Raw genomic sequence first — 24,634 nt, forward strand, 5'->3', positions numbered from 1 at the left:
TCATTCACACGTCTATGGATGCACATCGGCACACGTGCGCCGCAAGTATATGAAGACATACGGAGGCACACGTGCAATGCGAATGTAGTGACAGACAAATGCATTATAAAGTCATTATGGACAAACCACCCACTCCCCCTTTTTATATGCATTTATGTATGATTAATGGAAGGTTAAGTGCCTTCAAAGTTAATTTACATACGCAAAGTGTTTGCAGTGTTTTTTGTGTTGGAACGATATGCATGCCATTTTTTTTTGCCTATGTCATTTTATTGTTAAATGTACATTTTGGTTTTCTGCATGAATGTTTTTTTTTTTCAATTTCAAAGCTATTTTGATTTCATAATTTGATGCAATCTATAAAGATAAGTGCATAGAGTTAGATATTTTTGCTTGAACATGTTTTATTTTGTGTTTCCTTTCCTGTTGTTTTGTTGTTGTTGTTGTTTGTGTTTTTGGTGTTGTTGTTTTGTTGTTTTACTGTACCCAGGACCCTCTACTCAACAGTATCTTAAGATACAGATCCGTCCGCTGGCAATTGGCTCAGTTGCCATGGTGAACGGTGACTCCTCCCACATTCTCTCTTTGCCCCTGACTGCCCCACCCCCTTCTACCCTGATCTCTTTCCATCAGCCCCTCTTCACCTCATTTGGGTATAACACACCCACCTGCAGCTCATTTGCGTATGAACCTCCCTCCTCCTGCTCAGAGGAGCCGAAAAAAGAGACAGGTACAAACACACACACAAAGAACACAAAGTCCCAAATTGCCATTCTCACTGATATACACACACACGCAGACATCCATGCACGCATGCACTAAAACTAAACTTCATATTGCCAATCTTTACCCTTAGCTTTTCTCATAATTATTCTTTCTAATCAAGGTAAATCTCAAATGCATTTATTGCTTCTCTGGTAATGGAAGTTTTTAATAACATATGTATAAGTTTTTAATTTTTTCTGGCAAGAGAGCAATCTGTTTTTAATGTTTTTACTGACTTGCCTAGTGAAGTCATTTTCCAAAATTTATAGATGGCTAGAATTACATTTTTAGAGGCCACTCTAATAGCTATTTGATATGCCTATACAATGCCTTTTAGTGCAGTTCAGTCTGAACTTAATATCACCACTTAATAAACCAAATATTCCCTTAAGGTCCTAAAGGCAATAAATGTATTTTTATGACACTCCCATTTAAGGCACACCACAACCCTCACAGACTATCAGATGCTGATGTTATCAGTTTTCCTAATTTGCCACAGAGCACCTCAGTGCTAATATTGATCAGATATTGATCAGTGTAAGACTTTCAAGAAGGAGGTACAACAATCCAAGCCAGCTGAATGTCTTTATGGGGCTTGAAGATGCTGGTTTCAACTAATACATGTGGGAAACACATGGACATATTCCTCATTTGAAGTTATGTCAATTGCAAACAGTAATTTAATAAATAAAAAAACTGAACTTTTATATATGCCTACTGTGCATTTCAAAATGTTTTAGAACCCAAAATGTCTGAAAGAGCAATCCTCTGATAGACAAGGCCATATATTATGGCATATCACTGCAAAGCTGCTCCAGAAAATGAAAATGATGGCAAATTAGGAGTATATTCACTGGCGTTACATTAATACAAATTAGTTATTTGCTAAGCAACAGAAACTCATCTTGGCAATTTAAGTTACTATAGGGGTAGAATTCTTTAGATACTTTGGTATCTTGGGAATCTTCACCCCATGTTTTATGTATTTTATTTATGTTCATTGTAATTTTTTTTTTAAGATAGTATCTTGTAGATGCCAAAATCACTCAGTGCATCTTACTCTCCCATTATATTTGAAATTAGAATTTCAAAACATTTCTTCAGTTCACTCAGCACTATTTCACATATATCGTTTAGAATTTTTATTTGAAGAGAATTAAGCTTGCAAACCCTTCATAGAGCAGTATCGTGCATGAAATTAAGTACAGGTTCCTATTGTGATGTTCTAAAAACACGAGACATCAGAAGAACAAGAGGGAAAATCCTATCAACTCCCAATATTTACTGTTAAACTGTTTAACAATTTCAGATTTTGTTAGGTCACTTTCATTTGACTGCTATGATGATAACCTGGCTAATAAAATGTCCCCCCCCCCCCCCCCCCCAACAATCTCCCCTTTCAAAAAAAAATTGAAAATGCTGCAGAGAAGGTTCACCCACATTTTTCAACTTGGATGATGGTCAGAGGTATAATGGCAGAAGGCTTTCTTGTCATATTGGCTATTGTGTATTTGCAGTACATTTACAGCACTTGGCTGATACGTTTATCCAAAGCGACTTATAATTATGACTGTGTACAGTGGTAGTGGCGGGGCTTGAACTTGAACCACTGAGGTACCACTGCCCTATGTGGTGGTGCTATTTTAGGGGGCAATATTAGTCTAACAGTATTTACTGTTTTTTTGACTTTCAGACAAAGTTATGAAATATAGAATTTAACTCATAAATAATATGAATGTTTTACTACATATTGATTTCCACTGCCCTGTGAAAATACTGAGCTTTGGTTTACAGTACATAGATGCGAACCATATTTTAAAATGGTATTTATGAAGTTGTCATGTTAGGTGTATAGTTTCAGTAAAGAGATATAGAACTAAATTGGCAAAATGTACATTACAATTAAACATGCATAAGTATTCACCCCCTTTGAACATTTTCACATGTTTACAACCTCAAATGTAAATCAGCTTAATTAAGATTATGTGTAATGAATTTACACAAAGTAGCCCATAATACTGAAGCGTGAGGAAAGTAAAAAAAACAAACAAACAAAACAACCAAACAAAATTTGTGATTTCATAAGTATGCACCCACTTTGTTATGAAAACAAATAAAGTAGTTCTGGTGCAACCATTTGCCATCAGAAGTACACAAATTATTTAAATTCCACTTGTGTGCAATTAAATTAAATTGTCATAAATACACCTAGTCTAAATTTTAATATAAATACAACTATTCCTGGAAGGTACCAAACTTTGAGAAATATACCTACCTAAACATCATGAAGACCAAGGAGCTTTTGAAACAAATCCAGAGCAAAATTATAGAAAATGTTTGGTTATTAAAAATTCCCCAAATCTTACATTTTACAGATCACTATTAAGTCCAAAAATATTGCACAACCACATCTCAACAAGACAAGGTCAGAGACAAGGCCATCAAAAGCCAGTGGCCAGTTAAAACAATAAGCAGAGAAGCAATCAAGAGGCTGAGGGTTACTCTGAAGGAGCTGGAGAGATCTGCAGTGAAATGGGAAAAGCTCTGTACAGGATAACTACTTCCCACTCCACACTCCCACTCCGAACACTCCACAAAGCTTTATGGAAGAGAGCCAAAAGGAAAGCCATTCTTGAAAAAAGGGCATTTGAAATCATGTTTGAAATTTGCCAAAAGGCATTTTGGAGAAAAAGTTTTGGAAAAAGATATTCTGTTTTGATGAGACCAAAATAAACACTGCTCATCACACTGAGAACACCATCACCACAGTGAAGCATGGTACAGTCCAAACACTGCTCATCACCCTGAGAACACCATCACCACAGTGAAGCATGGTGGTGGTAGCATAATACTGTGGGGACAGTTTTCATCTGCAAGAACTAAGAAAGTGATAAGAGTTGAAGGCAAGATTAATGGAGAAAACCTGTTCCCCTTCTGGAAGAGACATGAGACTAGGATGGAGGTTCACTTTCCAACAAGTGAATATACCACCAAATCTACACAGGGGTGGTTCAAATGCAAGAACATTAGTGTGTTAGAGTGGCCAAGTCAAAGCCTGATCTCTGATTGAGAATATGTGGCAAGATTTGAAAATTGCTGTAATGAACCACCCAATTTAACAGAGCATGAGAAATTGTACTAGCAAGAATGGACAAAAATGTGAGGATCTTGATGTGCAAAGCTGATTAAAATATCTCCTGAAAGATTTGCAGCTGTAATTTCAGCAAAACATGTGTGACCAAATATTGATTGGTAGGCAAGGGCACTGAATACTTGTGCAATGAACAGATGTCTGATTTTTGAATTACCATATAACAATAAAAAAAATATTGTTGACAATTTTATGTCTCAGGCAAAACAACTCAGCTTAGTTAATCTTTATTCCAAGTTTTAGCATAACTAATTATGAAAAATATGATGCATTCTTATGCAAGACACTAATAACAGGTCACATCTTTGTTTCTTTAAAGAGACTGATTTCCCAATTTGGCCAAGCATGACAATATTCTGCACTTTGGTTGTTACACTCAAACACATTTGGTGAGAATTGCACTTTCATCAGTAGGAATGGCTCCCATGGTCTCTGTTTGTACACTCAGTCCATTTTAACAACCCCAAATGATTCCCTACCTGCTCCCGGAATGTATATCTGTAACCAGCTATCATAATGAATTTGCTTTGTGTATAGATGTTTTTGTATGTGTGTTTCAGGTTCCAGAGGGTCAGTGTCAAGCCCTCATGGGTCTCCCACTCTAAGTGGTCAGCAAAGCACTGCTAGTGAGGAGATATGGGTACTAAGGAAACCTCTGGCAGGTGAGGACTCTCTCTCTCTCTCTCTCTCTCTCTCTCTCTCTCTCTCTCTCTCTCTCTCTCTCTCTCTCTTTCAGTTCAAGTCAAGGTAGTTTTATTGGCCTGACTGTATTAGGTACAATTTTTCCAAAGAAAATAGCTTTGTAATCTTGTAGATTAGGGGAGAATTTCAAAATTGGGAGTAAACTAAATTTTTCAGTGACATTTTGGTGAATCTTTTGTGAAGTTTTTGCTGTGGAAGAAAAAGTGCTGTTCTGTCTCGACCTCACCACTCTCACAGTGACCACATAGTCTTTTCTCTCTGGGTAGCCAGGATTGTTTTTATTTGCCCATTTCTATGGCGAGGTTGTGGTCACAGAGAATGTACTTGGTAATGATCTGCTGTGGATCTCTGACAGTGCAGAGATATTCTGCTAATTCATATTCTCTGTTTAGGGCCTAATGGGTCTGTAATTTAAATTGAGTTTAGTGTCATTGTCCCATGCTCCCAATATTCCCAAGGCTCTCTCTCTCTTTCTCTCTCTGTCAGTTTCCATTTAACTGAGCTTTATTGGCATGACAGAATCATATTATATTGCCAACACATTAACAGAAGTAATATACAAGCAGTAACATATACACAAACATTAACAAAGAACAACACAGTAACAAGCAGTATATATACAGTATATACACTGTGCAGTGTGTACATATACTGTAATTTGTACACATAGAGTGCATATACTGCATATAATGTCTCTCAATTCAATTCAATTCGATTCAATTCAAATTAGAGCAGCTTTATTGGCATGACTGTATCAGGCACAATTTTGCCACAGCAAAATAGCTGAACATGATGATAATAGTTCTAATAGTCCTAAGTAGCAAAATGATACTTAAAGTAAAAATAAATGATAAACTAGATAAACAAATCAATAATAATAACAGTAAATATATTAGCAGGTTATAGATCATTATATCCTGTTAATTCTGTCTGTATCTCTCTCTCCTCCTCTTTCTCTCAGAGATGATCACTTTTTCCCTTGGTTTGTTGTTGTTGTTTGTTTGTTTGTTTGTTTGTTGCTAGGCGGCGGCAGTGCTGGTAGCATGGGCAGCACGGGCAGTCTGACTGGCGGCCGCTCGTCTGTTGGTGGACCGATGGACAACGCCAATGCTCACCTGGCCAGTTCACCTGTGCCTGTGCCGACCACTCCCACACATTCACCGGGGGTCAACACACATGGGCTCAATGTGCCAGGACTGCATGCACAGGCAGAGGGGGTAAAGGTGAGACACACACAGACACACTTACATTTACATTTACGGCATTTAGCTGACACTTTTATCCAAAGCAACTTACAATTATGATTGATTACAACTTGAGCGATTGAGTGTTAAGTGGCAACTTAGCAGTGGTGGAGCTTGAACTGGCAACCTTCCAATTACAAGTCAAGTACCTTAACCACAAAGTTATCACAGAAAAAAAACAAAACAACAACAACACACACACATATGCATGCACAAACACACACACGCACACACACACACACACACACACAAAACCCAAAATAAAATAAATCAAATCCCCCAAATGTAATAGCAATATAAATGAAGCCTTCCTAGTCACACCGTGATTTGATGTGTGTGTGTGTGTTTCTTTGTATTCTAGTTGTTGGCCACAGTGCTGTCTCAGTCAGCAAAAGCGAAAGAACATCTCCTGGAACAGTCGCGCTCTGTAGACCAGTGCACAGGTATTCCATTACAAAATCAATTAAGATAATTTATACTGATCTCCATACACTGGTAGAAAACCTTGTTTTATAAAGGTAAGTATTTTAGACGTTCCCCCTTATAAATTGTTTAAAATTAGTTTATTAATGGATACTAATTAGGTCATAAACACCTTTTATTAATAAGTAGTTATAAAACATAAGTAAAAAGGCAAACAGTGTCTATTGATGACTGTGATGTAAATTTAGTTATTTCATATGTTAATGTAGTCTAAATCACCATTTCTGCCAAATAACAAATGTCTGAAGATAGCTAACAGGTAAAATGCTTACTGAGAAATAAACTAAATAACCATCAAGATTTGAGGTGTAACAGTAAAGATGAAGATTTAGCAAGCAACATGTCACTTTTGCTTTTTTATGTAAATGATCTTACATAAGCTTCTAACTATTCATGAAGCCTTTATAAGGTGACTTGTCATTGTAGTAAGACCCTCATTCCTGGCATATAATTACAAAACCTTGTTCTCATATTGATGTTAATGTCTCATGTGACTCATGTGGCATTATTGATGCTACTAATGTGTCATTTGACAGTATTTACATTACTAATGTGTCGTGTGACATTTTGTTCCTTCACAGTTTCCTCACAGCTTACTTTGAGTGCACCTGAGAAGAAGAAACCATTTGTGGATCCTTTACTGCAGAGGAAGGACAGTGCTTCAACAGAGAGCAAGGCATGTGTGTGTGTGTGTGTGCGTGTGTGAGAGAGATTGTCAAGGAGTATCAAATTTCTGTGTGGCTTTCTGCTGCCACCTAGTGACTGCAAATGTGTTTTTCATCTCAAGTGAGCTCAACAGTGGTTAGAAAAGAACAGTTCACACAACAGTGCTTACAAGTCTGCATTGTTACTGTTGGTGGTCTTCTAGAGCTCAGAGGCAGTTGCTGAATGGCTAACTAGTGCTCAGCTGCAATTTTACACAACAAACTTCCTGACTGCTGGATACGATCTACATACAATCAGTAGAATGACTCCAGAGGTATTACACACCTACTTACACAAATGCGAACATCTATGTACTGCTCTTGAAAATTTTGTTGTTTCTCATTTGCTGAGTTACAGATTACAGACATTTGAGCTATTTGTGTTTACAGGACCTCACAGTGATTGGGGTGACAAAACCTGGACACAGGAAGAAGATGTTGTCAGAGATCAGCAAACTGAATGTCCCTGACTGGATACCTAAAGAAAAGCCTGTAAGAAAACACACACACACACACCTTATTGACCAAAGGTAATCGTCTCATGTTTTCCATGTAAAAGCTATACATGAACATACACATGTGCAGCTTCATCACAGCCAGCCATCCAGCAATGTTCTGTGTGACCCTGTAGGCCAACCTGGCAGAGTGGCTGTCTCTGATTGGACTGAGTCAGTACTACCAGACTCTTGTTCAGAATGGGTATGACAACATGGACTTTGTCAGTGACATCACTCTGGAGGACTTGCAGGAAATTGGCATCACCAAGCTGGGTATATAATAAGCATTATATATAAGCATAAGCATTTGCTAATAGATTAACAGGATATAGCTTTTAAAATTCTTAAGTGTAAAGTGTTAATGTCCTCAAACAACGTAATGGAATGATTATTTGTAAAAATATTAATTTTGTTTATATCCTTTGCATGGTAGGACATCAGAAGAAGTTAATGTTAGCTGTTAACAGACTGGGAGAACCTCAAAAAGAGGAAGAAGCTTCCAACACAGATGTCCAACCCAGTGAAAGCACAGATTCAAAACAAGAAACCACCATTGATGTCATAAGTACTGTAGTGGAGGTCAAATCCACCCCTGCTCCAAGGACACGCAAGGGGTCAGAGGGGCGTGGCTCTCCCCGGCACATCTCACAAGGGCGGGGCATACAGAGAGCAAATGCCCCTCCTCCACTCAAGAAGCCTATGTCAAATGATAGTCCTGCCCCACCATACATGCCCACTAAAGGCAAAGCCACATCCCTTCACTCACACTCACCCACATACTCCCCAGGGTCGCCCATGAAAATACAGAGCAGGATGAGGGTCCCCAGTGACTCCAACCGCACTCAGTCTCACACCGGTACAGTGCCATTACTCTGCCTTCCTCTTGAAGGTGGAGTGGACGAAGAAGAGGAGCAGACTCCCCCTTTGCCTAGACGGGTCACTCGAGGTGGGCCGCCCAGAGTGGCTGAAGCAGAACGCGTGAACGAAGAGCGACCCTTGCCCATTTTATCAGTAAAATATGCCACACTAGGCACAGTCGACCACAGCCATCCAACTAGAGCTCTTAGTGAGACACTAGACACTGGCAGCGTCAACCGCAGCCAGTCGTTTGCTACGACTCGCCCTCGCAGGAGGACACGCCCCCCCACCCCACCTAAACGTTCATGTTCCTCTATTTCCACCGGTAACCTGGCAGATGATGTGGCTCTGGCTACCGAGGGCGGGGCTAGAAAAGGCGGACCTAGTGAGTCGTTCCTTAGTGTGACATACCGTGAGCGGCGCCGCAGTGACTGCGGCATTGCCTCTGAATCAAGTGCATCTGGGGGCAGTGTTAGAGACATTGCTGCCATGCTCGAAATGTCCAAATTGGGAGATGTAGCAAAAGGAGCTGTCTGTGTACAGGTAAATCCATATGATACACACAACTCACTAAAAACACAAGTTTTTACATCGATAGTAACATATACCTATAAATCCCTTTCAAAATGTCACTATATGTGTACGAGTCCGACGGTGGGGAAGAACCTGTTTATATACTGTACTCTTATATTATTTTGAATCTGCTGTATGATTTATTTATTTGGCCTGTTCCGCAGGCAAGCTTGGACCTCCTACGGCATAACCGTGACGCTCTGAGCTTGGAGGCAGACATACAGAGCCGGCGTCGCACCATCAGCGGTCCTGTCCCCAGCTACACTGACTCTAACTCCCTGCTTGATGGAAGCCGAGAAAGTGACAACACTCCCTGTATTTACACAACACACAGAGTACTGGATGCACCCCGGGAAACGCCTCCATCAAGGCAGGCCCCGGAGCCCCGCCCACGCTCCATGCTCAGTCACCTGGAAGGAGGCATTGCCTCCCTCCCTCAGGAGGAGTGGTCACGTGTGGATGCCACAGCAACCCTGCGGAGGCCCCGCCCACCACACAGCTCAGACGGGGAGAAGTTCAAGCTCACAGAGACGGGTACTGTCCGGCGCCGGCCCAAGGTGCTAGCTCCCCCAGAGGGTAATGACACCGATGGGAGCAGGCTGGAGTTTACCTGCAGGAGGCCTGTGTTGGAAGTGTGTGCCAAGGAAGGCAGCAGCGAAACAGAAGTGCAGCCAGACGATTTCAGGCGAGTGCTGAAGCCTGTTGTCTCACCTAAACCAGCAGTGACCCTCAGGAAGCCTGACCCTCCCACTCCCACTAAGAGGGTCCCACTGCCTGATTCAGAGGGCCAGCACAGCCCCGGTAACAGAACACTGTCTCCTTGCAAATCACCTGCACATTATATTTGCTGTCATACTAATGTCATCTTATAATATGTTTTCATAGAATACATTCACCAGCCACCAGTTAAAATACTTGCTGTTCACTGGCCTCTCATATACATCTTCTTATTGATGCATTTTAAGTGTACAGCTATGGCTAGACTGTAGCCCATCTATTGGCATGGGCACTTTACCAGCCAGTTTCTACTGTATTTATCACTGGTCATCTTCTGATTGCTGCTGACTGCATATTATTTGGGCAACAGTTTCCAACACAGAATTAACATTGAAACTGTAGTGGCATGGTGGTTGGTGTTGAGCTGATACCCTTTAGCTATTAATTTATCACTCACAGCAGTGTTGCTGGTGTTTTTACATGTGTCAGTATCACTGCTGGGTTGAGTTGTGTGCCACCCAAATGTATCCAGGTGACATTGGACCTGTAGTCAGAATTGTGTTTCTAATAAAGTGTTTTTTTCAAATGAAATGGGTGATAAATTAACACAAACTAATTTAATTCTGTACACTAATTCTTTGGCTTATGATTTGTATCTTATATATTTTTTTTTCTTTTCAGTGGATGTCAAAAAAGTTCCACCACCAGTATCTCCAAAGCCAAGCCCACCTCCCACACTCCCCAAACCAGTCAAAATAAAGCCACTACCAGCTCCTGTACCCATCGCTGCTTCTCAGACACACACACTCACCAAAACCAGTTGCTTAAACACACATAATTCCTCCCCTACCACTGTTCTCCCTGAGCAGCTGGACTACCTGATTTATACTACAGTTGTCCCAAAGCCAGCAGAAGCTCACACTCTTTCCCCATGGGCAGCAAGTTCACCTACTCAGAGCCCTCAGACACCCCAGACACCACAAACCCCACAGACCCCGTCCACCCCTGGGTCCGGCTCTGCCCCGGTCAAGCCACCCAGGTCCTCCATGGCAGGCCTCTCGGTGGATATTCCCAGCCCCGTGGAGGCGGAGCTGACAGGGGCTGAAGCGGTGCAGCAGAGGACGAGGGAGGAGGAGAGGCTGAGAGATGAAGAGGAGCACAAGAGAGAGAGGAAAGAGGAGCTAGCAGTTAGGATGGAGGCAGCTGGTCAAAGCCATGCGAAGGCAGCTCCTGGATGGGAATGTGCAGACGCCTTAGGCTCAGAAGGAAGTGATGTCACATGGAGCGCGGAAAGCTCAGGGCAGATGGTAATAAGGAAGAAGAAAGTGGGCATGGCCAGACAGATACAGGTTGAGGGAGAAGTTCAAGGTGGAAGGCAAGGTGGAAGTGTAAAGACAGAGGCAGTGCAGCAAGGGGAACTGGAGACTGAGGGTTTGATCGAAGCAAGGTGCTTGATTGGAGGCCATGCGTCAGAAACCATGACACAGCTCAGACTGGAGGAGACGAGTGCCTCCTTAGCTGCTGCTCTGGAGGTCGTAGAGGAAAAGATCAAAGATGACAAGTATGTGAATTATTTTTGTTTTGGTCAATAATTTTGAAACATTTCTATATTCACATTAGCTATATTCGATGCTTTCTTGACCTTTATACAAATCTGTGGTGTAAAATATATACACTGTATGATGTTTTCTTATGGAAGGCAAAGATGTTTTGTCATTTAAAACCCTTTTGTTCATGTGAATAAATGTATTTCCCTAAATTGTAGTGTCCTATCTATCATGTCAATCCTACTTCCTTGTTTTTCTTTCTCTGCCTTACCAGGTCTGCAGTGGAAAATAAGACCACAGTCAACATTCTGGATGACATCGGAAGCATGTTTGATGACCTAGCTGACCAGTTGGATGCCATGCTGGATTAAAGAAAAGCAAAAGGTGCATCACAGGAAGACCTGCCAAACCTAGACTTCTTCTGGTGTCTAGATGTTAACCTGGTTAACCACACCCCAGTGACAGGGGAAGCAAATGGCAATTAAAAATGCATTTGTTGATTCCAATGAGAAGAGTCATGGGGCTTCTGGGATGTGAAGTTCTTTGAGGTATGAAGATTTTGAGGTATGACGTTTGAGATTCTAAAACGCTAAACAGGTTTGGAGTCTGGAATTCAAATTAGGCACCCAGAATTGTCAGTATCAACCTGAATATTCCTGCCCTTTCTTGTTCATGCTTGTCCAAGACTTGGAGCAATGGTGTCCGCTTGAGCTAGGAGGTACTGACTGCTAACATGCTGCTTCCAGAGATAAGCACAATTTAACGCTAACAAGCTATTTAAATGCCATTTAGTTTGAGAAACACTAGCAAAGGGCGTGTGCAGCATTTCGTGTACGCATTTGTGTGCGCGTGTGTGTGTGTGTGTTTGTGTGTGTATGTGTGTATGCGTGGGCTTGGTGTTTCCTTTAATGATGTTATAGTCTGTGGCTCTATCAACCATTGTGTATTCGTTTTTAAATGATCAATGGAATCTTAAACATTTATTGTGCTTTCTGAGAAACCAGCTACAGGTTTTACTATGGCTTGTAACTAACTTCAAAGGGGAACTCCAGAATAAATTCTAATTTTGCTATTTGCTCTTCTCTTTTGGAGGTGGGTGGACATAACTGATTGGTGTAAACTAAAAATCTAAAACAAGAAAACCCATTTATTGATCCTGAGAAACTTGGAAATGTTTCTCTTGGATTTCTGGGTTCCCTTTTGAGTATATAACTTAATGAACAAGATCTCTGGACATTGAAATATATTGTGATCTTTATGTTGTCATTGTTGTTGTTAGTGTGCGTGAATGTGTGCCGGTGTTTAATTGTGTAGTTTTTGCATCGACAAATCCCACCTTTCAGCACATAGAGTGATGTAATACATATAGATATAGACAGAATGTTGAATAAGATGCTGGATGATATAGTGTAAATATGATACTTAGATAACAAATATCATTAAAGTAGATTTTGGAATGCATTGACATGGAATGCAACAGGCAGCCACTCACTCCCAGTCAATGTGATGAAATAAGAGTTGTGCGTGTCTGTGTGTGAGTGTGAGAAGTGAACTCTCTGTGTGTGTGTGTGTGTGTGTGTGTGTGTGTGTGTGTGTGTGTGTGTGTGTGTGTGTGTGTGTGTGTGCGCGCACGCATGTGTGTGTGTGTGTGTGTGTGTGTGTGTGTGTGTGTGTGTGTGTGTGTGTGTGCGTGTATTTGAGATACATAAAACGAAAGGATGTTTTTTGCATATACATTGGCCCATTGGGGAGGGTTTGCAATGTTTATCTGCACAGAGAATAGAAACTTTTTACTGACAGATGACAAGAAGAAAATGGAATAGTCCATGTAAGTGCTTAATGACAATTTAATGTTAAGTCACTGCAAGATGCATAAAATTACAGAGCAATATTTTCTATCAACTCTCCACGTTGGTAATTTAGTTTTATAAATAATGTCAAAGCCAGACGTCTTGGATATAGCAGACAACTGAACATAACATCATTTCAGTCATGACAATCCTCCGTAATGTGCTTGAATATCTGCAGTTGTATCCTGCAACGTGAATGAGTTGGATATTATAGTATTGAACCTTTTATCACATAAAAACCTATGTAATATTCCAGTTGTTATTTTGTGGAAATGCTCAACTGGCTAATGTGTTTGACCCTGTTTTAAATGATCCTTGAAGACATCTTCCATGTAAAGATCATTGAGAGTTTGTGGAATTATGATAAATAAACTTAATGAATTATGAACGCAAACTTAATTGAAACTGAGCTTTTTAAGCATGCAGAAGCATCATACATATCTGTCACTTCTTAAGTGAAATATTAATGGCAGGCCGGTCATCCAGCCGGAGGGACACGCCCACTGCTGCACAGAACCATACGCAGCTCCTGCCCCGGTCCCAATCGCCCTTTTATTGATCATACTCACCTGTTCCTTGTTTCCCCTGTCATTATTTAAGCCCACTGGCTTCTGAAATCGGCACTGCACATTAGCGGAGCGACGTGCAGCTCGTTATCTCAGCTGACTCTTTAAATATCTTCTGTTTTCTTTATTGCTGTGATGCAGCTCACTCACTCACTTTGAGTAATGGAGAATAAAGACTTTGCTTCACGCTTGCTGCTCACCCCCCCTGTCCCGCCACCATCACAGAATGTGATGATGAAGAGAGCACCCTTGAATGAGCAGGCCTGCTGGCGGTTCTAACGGCAGCGCTAGAACAGCAAAGGCAGGAACTTGGCGAGGAACTTGCCATGGTGTGAGAACTGAGACAGTGCGTACAAAGCCTCTCTGTGGGAACAGCTTCACCTACTACTCCTCCGGATCCAGAAGGGGTGCGGAGGAGAACCAGAGTTCAACGCAAGCGAGAGGAGCCGAAGAGAAAGGGCGATCCGGTGAGTCACTCTTAAACACCATCGATATTTCGCATTTCTTTCAGAGTCTCGCACGCAGGTCACTCTTGTCTCATCGCAGCGCTAGTGGACTCTGGCGCAGCTGGGAATCTCATGCATCGGAGTTTCACCAAGAAGCTGGGGACAAAGCCAATCCCTTTACCCTTTATCTTATGTGTGCATGCACTTGATGGAGGACTTGTGGGCTCAGGTTTTCTTACTCATGTCACTCCTTGAAGTAGGTGGAGCACATGTCAAGCACATATTTTTTTAATTTGTTTTCCTCTCTCTGGCAGTCCATCACATCAGGTCTCCCCTGGCTACGCTCACACTCATATATCTTGGAGGAAAAGCTGCATTTTGGAGTGGGCACCCTCCTGTGATAAGCAGTGCTTCCCTGACCAGGCCATACCTCCAGTCTACATCTGTAGAGAGTCTGGAACTGAGTACCCTGGCTAGGCCTTTCACGGACCTGCTCTGGGGATAAGCGAATCAGCTAAAGTGGAATTCTGGGGCAGAAAAGGCATTCGAGGTCCTCAAAACCGCATTTTCTAATGCTCCCAATATAACCCCCAGGCCAACTGATAGGCTGAGAGAGACAACCAACAGTTGGGTAAGTTCCTCCCCTTAAACTGTCGGCAGCACCCGGAGACTTGGTGTACTTACCTCTCCTGGGCAGAATATGCCCAAAACTCTCTCTGCCACATAGGGATGAGGCTTACTTTCTTTAAGTACATCCTAGGATACCAGTCACCGTTGTATTCCTGGAAGCCCCCTATGTCTGACCAGCCCGCTGTCCAGATGTGGTGTAAGTGCAGTGAACAGGTGTGGGAGGAGGTGTACCGGCAGTTGTGCTCTGGGGTAGTGGCCTTCAGAAGGAAAGCTGATAAAAGATATGGGTATCTACAAAAGATGGCTGGGTGGGACCTGCAGGCAAGTTGACTGCAAAATATGCCTGTCTGTTACTGGTCGGAATAATGAGGTCACGTACAGGATAGGCCTGCCGGGCAGCTGCCATGCATCATCGGCTTTCCATGTGTCATCCATAAAGCCTGTGGTGGAGGGACCCCTCTCTGATGAGGAGAACTCCTTGGGTACACCGCCTCCGCCGTTGGAGGTGGAGGGAGGACCCGCCTATAAGGTGCGTGCTGCAGTACTTCGTGGATTGGGAGGGGTGCGGTCCGCAGGAGCGTTGCTGGATACCGGCCTCCCAGGTACTGGATCCCGACCTCACCACCTCCTTTCATCTGGAATATCCGCTGAAGCCTGCTCCTTGTCGGCCTGGCTGGCCGCAGTCTAGGAGATTGGCAGGATCTTCTTGTCAGCTGGGACAAGGAGTGGAGATTCTTGGACATCAGTCAGATGACTGTTGATGTCTGAAATATTAAGCAGAAATGTAATATCAACTCTGTCCCAACAACACTGTAGCCCAAACACTGTAACTGTTGTAAATGTTGTACTTCTTCAACTCCATTCACTCTTTATTGAGGTAGGAATATTTGTTACAGATGCCCAATAAAGAAATTCCAAGTTGCATTACAGAAAAATGTTTGTTATAAGGAATAATATTAATTATGAAATACTAAGGCTCACCTCATAGCATACATTTGCATAAATGAAAGGAAGAAATGAGACCAGATTTGCAATGTTTTAGCTCATTCTGTGAAACTGCTTCACTTTCTTTGCAGAATGGAGTAGAGTGGTAAAGAACTGGTTTCACAAAATGAAGCAGCGCATTGCAAAAACAATCAGGCTAAGCAGGTTTTAGGTTTTTCCAAATGCCATGAATTTTAAATAGTGAGCTTTACATAGTAGATATATTTAAAGCAAATGTCCAATAATTTTATATATATCGCAGCATAAATAGACAAATTAAAAATAAATTAGACAAATCTAGTCCCAGACAACACACGAAACATTTGTCAAGGTAACTATTTGTGCAACAAAAAGCCAGCTAAAATTCAAAACCATATGTGAAAAAGGGCATATCTATAATCAGAGTTATTAGTACAGTTCAGCCAATGCGGAGAGTCTGACAATACATAATTAAATAAAAGAAACAAAACACACAATGACAAAAGCAGGCTATAACAATAACACAAGCAATGACTAGAATAAACAGTAGAGATAACAAACGAGGCTTGGATGACAAGCACAGGCTTGGAATCACAAATGACCAGCAAACGAAGGGAAAAACACGGTTTAAATACATGGTGTACTACAACAAAATAGGACACAGGTGATGCAAATGAAAGGGGAAGATTAAACAAGGGGCAGAACAATGAGGACACAAAGCAAACCAAAGCCATGAGACAGAGTTATCACGACAAAAGGGATGCCGGAGAGTACTGCCACTATCGACGGTTTCCGTTGTGAGACTCGCACGCCTAAACTTGGAAGCTGTTACCTTCTGCTACCTGCTGGATAACTGATTGTGCGCTTGAGACATTTCGCACCTTATAATGTCTTTATAGTACAGGTGTCGGTGTAAGAAAAACAAATTGTACTGAGTTATTAAAGCATTATTTACCTTTCAGTGAAGTTCTACCAATCAATGCCCAGTGATGGTTATTGTTTACTTCTTTTTACATTCAGAATAAATTAGTGTGCTCCCCATGTAAACATAACTGTCAAGCTCGCATACCAATATGTCCCCCATTTCTCTGAATACATGAATTGTCTGTTTCTGTGGTTCTCTCTCTCCTCCCCTTTAGCTCCGGCTGTTCCTTGTTTGTCCTTTGTTAGTGTTACTATTTAAGCCTTGCTTCCTCATCTTATGTTTGCTGGTCGTTCTCTCCCCATTCTGTTGTACTTTCTCTCTCCTGCTTAGTTCTGTTGTGCTCCCTCTCACTTCGAATGTCTCTTTACTGTTTAGATTAAGCTCTCTGTTTGCATACGCTAGCATTTTCCAGTTTTCCCTTCGTCTCATGTCTTTCTGAACACTTTCCCTTAGTTCTGTTACAAGTGTCTATTTAAGTATCCCTCTTCAGAGTATTTCCCTGTCCTTGTATTTCATTATGCTCATTAATCATGTTTATAGGTTTTATGTTTTGCGGATACTCTACTGCTAAATGTGCCTTTGTGTTTGTTTTCCTTAGTTTCTGTTTTACTCCAGCAGAGAACTATTCATCTGCACCCTGTTAGTCTTCTGTTTGTTTCCTTCGTTCTATTCTGTATTATTGGCTTCTAGGGTTAGTTCCCATATTAAACTTGCTATTCATTTATTTATCCTGTCTGTTTGTTGCTAGTATGGCTTCCCTAGTCGTTGATTCAGTTCATTCTCATATCCGAGGTGTTGTTACTTCGCTTGTGTGTTCGCCCTCATCCTCCCCAGCATTACAATAATTAATGACCTAGAAAATAAAACAAGGACTACAGGATAATTACCAATAAGCTTTCCTACTCCAGCACTCTGTAATAAATGGTGCTTGGCTGTAAAAATCATGTACATTTTAATGAAATGGGAACAGAAGTCTTAAGACATTGTTTGTATATAACATCTGTGTGTGCGTCTTGGTAGTTTACTAACATGCTTGGTTATAGGGAAAAAAAAATCACTCAAATTTATTTTATTATACAAATATTACTTTTTTTTGTAAAAACAACTATGCCAACTAGCTAATATCACAGGTAAAAAAAAATGAGTTTCCTGCCTGCAAAACAATAATAATTATACATATTATACAATTATACATATTTCAAATATATATCAGCTTTATTTATGAATAAGTAATATATAATTAATGTAAACTGCCTTGTAACTTAAAAGCCTTGTAATTCTGATGGTACAAAGGTGTTTAACAAAATGATCAGCTTTCACTTGGTTTCTCCAAATTAAGGCTGATTACATCTCTGGGAAGAAATACAATAAACATTATTATTACCTTCTCTTTGATGTTGTTGCTGGTGTAGATCTTTTTTAAGTCCTCTTTAACCAGTGGACATGCTTCGTCCACTCTTGTCATGATGATTATTTGAGGCATCTCTGCACAAAATGATACGTATGTAAGACAAATGGTATCAAAATCTATGAGATATGTGTTGTAACATCTTAACATATCATTAATGTGGAATCCATTCAATACTTTTCCTAGTAATAACTTGTAAACATCGGAAATATTCTAATCCATATCAGTTTCTCTTACCCGGTTCAGTTGCCTTTTCACAGATGTACCTCATCTTTTCAATGACCCTTTGGTCCATACATGATATTCTGTCTGCTGCCAATATGTTGATCAGGCAGAAGGTTTGATTATTAAGACTGAGGGGTTTTATTCTAGAAGGAATCTCTTAAATTTAGTGGGCTTGCAGGATTAAACTGAATGTGAGTCGAAGAGAGATTAAATATTAGTCACAACATGTAAAAAATAATTTTGTTAATAAAAAAAAGATTAATTTCAGCATTAGCAATCCAACATATAATGATGTGTATTACCATTTTAGCAATGCCATATATATATATATATATATATATATATATATATATATATATATATATATATATATATATATATATAATTTCTGTAGATGTAATGTAGTAATGTAATGTAGATGTAATGACTAAATTCATTAGATATATCAAATCAACTTTATTTATATAGCACTTTTTACAACAGATGTCACAAAGCAGCTTTACAAATGTCTAAGTCAAAGCCCCCAGAGAGCAAGCTAAGGTCAACAGTGGCAAGGTAAAACTCCCTAGAGCATGAGGAAGAAACCTTGAGAGGAACCAAGACTCAAAGGGTGGCCCATCCTCCTCTGGCCAATATGTCTATGCTATATGTAAACTCTGGTCAACAAAAATTACTGTTGTCCAGACTATGGTGATTAATGGATAATTATTGAGTTTTACTGACGTAATAAATTTGAATATGTTGATGCATGCTGATGGCTGCACTCTGGTTTATGTATTTCATCAAAAGATCCATACTTTATCTTCTGATGTCTTTATAATTAAAACTGGAAAACATAAGTGGGCTATTATTAATCATCGCATGATTATCGCTTACAATATTTTCTGGATTTTGCATATGGAAACAATCTCAGTAGTTTATTACATTCTCAGTAAAGGTTAAAGTATGTGTGTTGTGTAACTCAGTATAGAACATTCTCACTTTGTGTCCTTCCTTGACGACCCCTTCTAGGGCTTTGATGATGTCATCCACATGTGCACCGGAATCTTTTGCTCCTTCAAGTCCCATGATGTCATTGAAGACAAAAGGCAAAGGAGAACCATCCTCTCCTTCAATGTAATGGGTTTTATACTACAAAATAAGCATATGCAACATCAAAATGAACAATTTCCTTCTCACATTCAAGTGACCAGTCAAATAAGTACATTTAAAAAGTTCACACAGTTTTATCAGTCTTGTTTGAGGAAGCAAACACAGACACAGCAACAGGTTGCATACTTCAGGGAACTTCAATACTCAGGGAATCCAAAAGAGCCAGAGACAAAACTTGGGTGTACAGGCATGCAGGGGTCAATATATATATATATATATATGGGGGGGTACTATCACAGTACAATCCCCTTCCCACTGATCACATGGTACGGCCCACCATGTGTAATGTGAGATCATTGTTGACTGTGTTCAATGTGTCTGCCTACTTGTTTGTTGCCACAACCCCCTTGTTATCTCACATCCGAACCTTATCATTTACACATTTGTATGTATATAAACCCCTGTCTGTGTGTGTGTGTGTGTGTGTGTGTGTGTGCATGTGTGTGTGTGTGTGTGCGTGTGCGCGCACATGTGTGTGTGTGTGTGTGTGTGTGTGTGTGTGTGTGTGTGTGCATGTGTGTGTCTGTGTGTGTGTGTGTGTGTGTGTGTATGTGTGTGCGTGTGCGCGCACATGTGTGTGTGTGTGTGTGTGTGTGTGTGTGCGCATGCTCCTGCTCCTTGTCCTGCGTCACTTGGACCACCACACTTTCCTTCAAATGCGTTCCAAGTAGGGATAAGTATTGAAACAATACTTACTTTTTTTGTGACTCTTTGAAGGATGTTGCATCAACAAGAGCACCACAGGTGATTCATCCATGGAAAGCATAATTGACTGAGTTTATGAAGTTGGACTTTCCTACTCCAACCCCTCCAATGACCAGAATCCTGACATACCCAACATTTGGACTGATGATACGGAATCTCCTCAGTTTCATTTCTATAGCTTTTTTTTTCATTTCTATAGCTTTTACTTTGTTATTAAAGTAGATTAAAGCATTAATGAAATATCCCCGTAGTAATGTACAAGCAAGGCTTACAGTATTTAAAATGATATATGAAGGCATCTCATAAGAAACCCTAACCTAACCCTAGATTTGGCATTATGGCCCTGGACGGGTGGCCAAAAACAACGGTCATAACTCTTTCATTGCTGTGCCCTGGAACTGTCATGCGTGGACAAAATAAAGTTCATTACATATTACAACTGAAAAAGAGGATATAAAGCAAAGCAGGGCACACTACATAAGCTGAGACAAGACAGCAGTCACATGACCAGAGAACTGGAAATTGGTCTGGAATTGGTGAAAGGCATTCTAGATGGAGTTAACATTACACATATAGGAAAAAAACAAAACTGTTTAACTCATCATATTCCACACTTTCAAGTGCATTAAACCAATACTTTGTAAAGATGAAGGATATTTGTCATTACAAAAATTAAACTGACTTACTCCCAGTGTGTTTTCCCCCATGGTCTATCGAATTTTGAAACAAAATCATCCAGCTCAAGTACTTATACAAGCCAGGTCAAAGATACAGTGACGCTACAACTGAGTTGCAATTTACACATACCGTAAATAAAAGTGTTCAGTAAGTTTCTATTGGCATGAGTCCAGGGGATTTCCTAGATTCAGCTGCATAAATGCCTTTGTCATTCTCCCTGCTACAGCTATGATGTTCTGCTTCACCATCCTACTGATCACTAGTCACATCAGTCCCACATATTGCCCTTTCTTTCCTGTTTATACACCGAATTGAGTATAAAAAATTGTGGTTTCTTGATATAGTGTTCCTGTTTGCTACTGTGCTGACTCATATGCCTTTTGCGTTTGTTGAGCTGTAAACTGTTCAAGGACCTGTTTAAGGACCTTGTGATTGGTTGTCACTGTAATGTTGAGCAGTAAGGAAGTGGACACGTGTGGAGAAGAGCGAGATTTATTCAGGGCAAATCCAGAGTCAGAGTATGGGGATACATGATTAAAAAAACAAACACACACAAAGGCAAACGGGGAAGCAGGCTATAACTAATGCTAGGGAAAACTCACTCAGGGCTAGGAAACATGGAGCACAAGCCAACACAACCATACGAAATAAACATACAACCATCAATGAACTAACAATCAAACATTCATTCAGTGAATGAAGGGAACAAGGCAGGGTTCAAATACAATCAACTAAATGAGGGACAGGTGTATAAAATCAAACAAGGGGCAGAGAAAACGAAACTATGGAACGGAACTAAAAAATAAGACAGGGAAAACACAGAACACAGGACTGATCATGACAGTCACCCTAATAAAAAACCTTATTTGCAACTGCAAGTGTATTTGTAAATTCCCAGAGCCCTATATATTGATTAGTAAAATATTTTCTACATTATTTTAAAATCATTTAGTTATAGTGATACAGTGATAGTCACAGTGATGATTTCAATGGTCAAAGCCTGATCCGGATATTAAGTACTTCAAACCTCAAGTATATCTCAGTATGAAATACCATGCTTCAAGTCTCATGGAAGACAAGCATCAATAATATTCTTTGTCCTGGCTCCTAGATGGAACGAACTTCCGCTTTCTGTCTGGACAGCAGAGTCCCTTGCAGTCTTCAAACGCAGACTGAAGACCCATATATGTATGCAATACTTAAATGATCACTGACCCTGCTCCAATGTTGACTCACTCTATTATTTACTTACTTACACTGATTTATTGTCTAAAATAGAGCTTATGTATTTTGCACTTCGAGGCATCTTGGACTCTAACCTACTGTACTGGCTAAGATGTATTCTATGAGCAAATGGCAAAGTACTTTTGTAAGTTGCTCTGGATAAGAGTGTCTGCTAAATGCTGCAAATGTAACTGTAAATGTACTCATGCTCCCTCTTTTGGTAAACAGAGGGACAGCATACCTTTAGTGTATATTGTGATAATGACCTTTGTTAATGTTATGATCTTAAATAAATTCTTCATCCTCATGTGGTTCAGAGATGCCTCAAGTAATCATGACAAGAGTGGATGAAGCATGTCCACTGGATAAAGAGGACTTAAAGAAGATCTACAGCAGCAAGAAGATCAAAGAGAAGGTAATTATTTAATATTTGACACATATTGTATAGGTCCCTCTCATTGCCAGCAAAAAGTGCTGACTCATCAATGCATGGACTACACAAGACATCTCAAGGTGTCCTGTGATTTCTGGCACCAACACATTCGCAGCAGATCTTTTAAGTACTGTAGATTTTAAGAGGAGGCCTCCAAGGATCAGATATTTTTTCCACCATATCCTATAGTTGCTCGATCAGACTGAACTCAAAGTCCTGAACAATGTTTGACTGTTGCAGTGTGCATTATCCTGCTGAAAGGGGCCACTGACATTAGAGAATACCATCGCCATGAAGGGGTGTAGTTGTCCACAACACCTTGCTCCTCATGTGCATCAGTGAACCTTTGCTCATTGTGTGCCTTGTGTACTAAAAAAAAACAAAAAACAAACAAACTTGTGTAATATATATATAAAATATCTGAATATTTCTTTCTCCAGATGCAAGAGTGCAGTAATTCTCTTGGTGTCCCTATGAACCACATCTTCCCTGTGAAGAACTACCATAAGGAGATTGATACAGATGATGACATAGATGTCCTAATTCTCAAGGCCCTTGACCAGATTGTGAACATGATGCATTCAATGATGCACTCAAGAGAACCCCTGCCCTTGAATGAGACATGAATAAGGATGGATTTAGTATTTGAGATTTCATAGCCTCATAACTACCCAGAGTCTTGTGAAGAACATATTAATATATGTTATGTTGTTTAATATGTGTTAAATTTTATTGTAAAGCAAGATGTAATAATTGCAGCTACTTCAAAAGACAAACTTTAAAAGACATTTGTGGGATTCATCTAAGACCATATGATAATACTGGGTCACATGCACAAAATCAGTTAAATTAAACTATGTGACTTAAAAAAAAAAAGTCAGATAAAATATTATAAACTCTCTTTTCCAGTGACTCCTTCAAGTTTCCTTGTGTAGATTTAAACCTAAGGGAACTAAGGGGATTTAGTTTACAGCTGCTTCTGTTCATTAGATATGTATGGACCCAGAGTGAAACTACCCCCAGAGTGAAACTATAGTTGTTTTGAATCATAAGATTTGTATAATGCTTAAAGTGCTCTGCTTTGATTCTGCTCTAATTTTATAAGCCTTACTAAAATTAGCTCAAGAGAACACAGAAAAGAGAGGACATTTAATTGATCTCACATGTTAACAGCCACTTTTGGGATGTCTGAAAGTGAATGCACAATTTAATAACATGATCACATGATTATATTCTTCATAATCCAATAATTATCACCATCATGTAGTTTGCTTACTGCCACTCATTTTGGTTGAGTGTTGTGTAGTATACATTAGTTTTGGCTTACTAAACTTATTGTTTGTTGACCAATTACGTGTAAGTTTCATCCTATACATATAAAACATTACAAGGGGAAATGAATGTGAACATTCTTCATAATTACTGAGTTTAGGTAATTCTGCCAAACCAATTGTTAGCAGATTTATAAAACAAGCACATTACCATGTAATCTCAATACCCAGTGGAAGCAGTAGAAAGTGGAAATGTGTTCTCTCGAAGGATGAATCTTGCTTCACTATCTATCTGGCAGCCTTCTGGACAAAGCTGAATTTGGCAAATGTCAGGAAAAGACTGCAGCTAAAATTGATTTATTTACAACTTTAATGTGGCTTTTAAATGAAAAGTGAGGCAAATTATCCACCTTTGTTTTTAGCAACATAATGTAAAACACTGAAGTATGTATATCTATACCAACAGCAGTGAGAAATTTTATTATTGTACTGAGTAGGAATAACATATGTTACGACCCTGTCTAGACAGTGAGGTAACAACAGCACTGTGAAAATACTGGTAGCAGGACGGTATGTGGAATGATTAATAACTGGACTGAACTGGCAGACAAGGTGAAATGTGTATTTGTAATGTTGAGCGGTATGGAGGCGGACGCAGGTGCGGAGAAGAGTAAGATTCAGAGTAAGAGTAAGATTCCAGAATCAGAGTTGTTAAGGCAGTCCAGGGTCAAAGAGCCAAAACGGAGAGCATGGGGATACATGGCAAACGAGACAAGGGCTAGGATACTCGAGTAACTAAACGCACAGAAGCACACAGGTTAAGCAGGCTATAACAGACTAGGAAACACGGAGGCTAGCTGTACCACTACTTCAGACATATCATTTAGTGTTATGGCCTCAAAGCTTTGGACCTCTTT

At 40.1% G+C, this 24,634-nt stretch overlaps 1 protein-coding gene, 1 long non-coding RNA gene and 1 pseudogene across 7 annotated transcripts in view; 2 read left to right on the forward strand and 1 right to left on the reverse strand.

Moving 5' to 3' along the window:
- The window catches only part of si:dkeyp-9d4.3 (caskin-1), a 45,601-nt gene extending 28,174 nt beyond the window's left edge, over positions 1 to 17,427 (forward strand). For 3 of the 6 annotated variants that reach the window (XM_081701440.1, XM_035534515.2, XM_035534514.2), the window contains 12 exons: positions 491 to 730; positions 4,477 to 4,578; positions 5,642 to 5,841; positions 6,224 to 6,305; positions 6,927 to 7,021; positions 7,214 to 7,324; positions 7,440 to 7,541; positions 7,681 to 7,819; positions 7,980 to 8,947; positions 9,142 to 9,778; positions 10,376 to 11,255; positions 11,516 to 13,771. In XM_081701440.1, coding sequence (XP_081557566.1) covers positions 491 to 730; positions 4,477 to 4,578; positions 5,642 to 5,841; positions 6,224 to 6,305; positions 6,927 to 7,021; positions 7,214 to 7,324; positions 7,440 to 7,541; positions 7,681 to 7,819; positions 7,980 to 8,947; positions 9,142 to 9,778; positions 10,376 to 11,255; positions 11,516 to 11,612 — 3,653 coding nt within the window. In that variant the 3' untranslated portion in view covers positions 11,613 to 13,771. Of the gene's footprint in view, positions 1 to 490; positions 731 to 4,476; positions 4,579 to 5,641; positions 5,842 to 6,223; positions 6,306 to 6,926; positions 7,022 to 7,213; positions 7,325 to 7,439; positions 7,542 to 7,680; positions 7,820 to 7,979; positions 8,948 to 9,141; positions 9,779 to 10,375; positions 11,256 to 11,515; positions 13,772 to 13,798 lie in introns of those variants that run through there. The other 3 variants (XR_014118276.1, XM_081701439.1, XM_035534516.2) reach the window with 3 other exon arrangements.
- A 438-nt stretch (positions 17,428 to 17,865) lies between these two features.
- On the reverse strand, positions 17,866 to 20,302 carry LOC145652117 (interferon-induced protein 44-like; annotated as a pseudogene).
- Positions 20,303 to 21,893: 1,591 nt separating this feature from the next.
- On the forward strand, positions 21,894 to 23,738 carry LOC145651919 (uncharacterized). Its single transcript, XR_014118015.1, has 3 exons — positions 21,894 to 21,977; positions 22,331 to 22,428; positions 22,887 to 23,738. It is a non-coding gene; the product is annotated as an uncharacterized LOC145651919 (long non-coding RNA).
- Positions 23,739 to 24,634: the final 896 nt, after the last annotated feature.

The sequence above is a fragment of the Electrophorus electricus genome, chromosome 18 (assembly GCF_041902795.1).
Source record: "Electrophorus electricus isolate QZ-2024a chromosome 18, ASM4190279v1, whole genome shotgun sequence".
NCBI classification, from domain to species: domain Eukaryota; kingdom Metazoa; phylum Chordata; class Actinopteri; order Gymnotiformes; family Gymnotidae; genus Electrophorus; species Electrophorus electricus.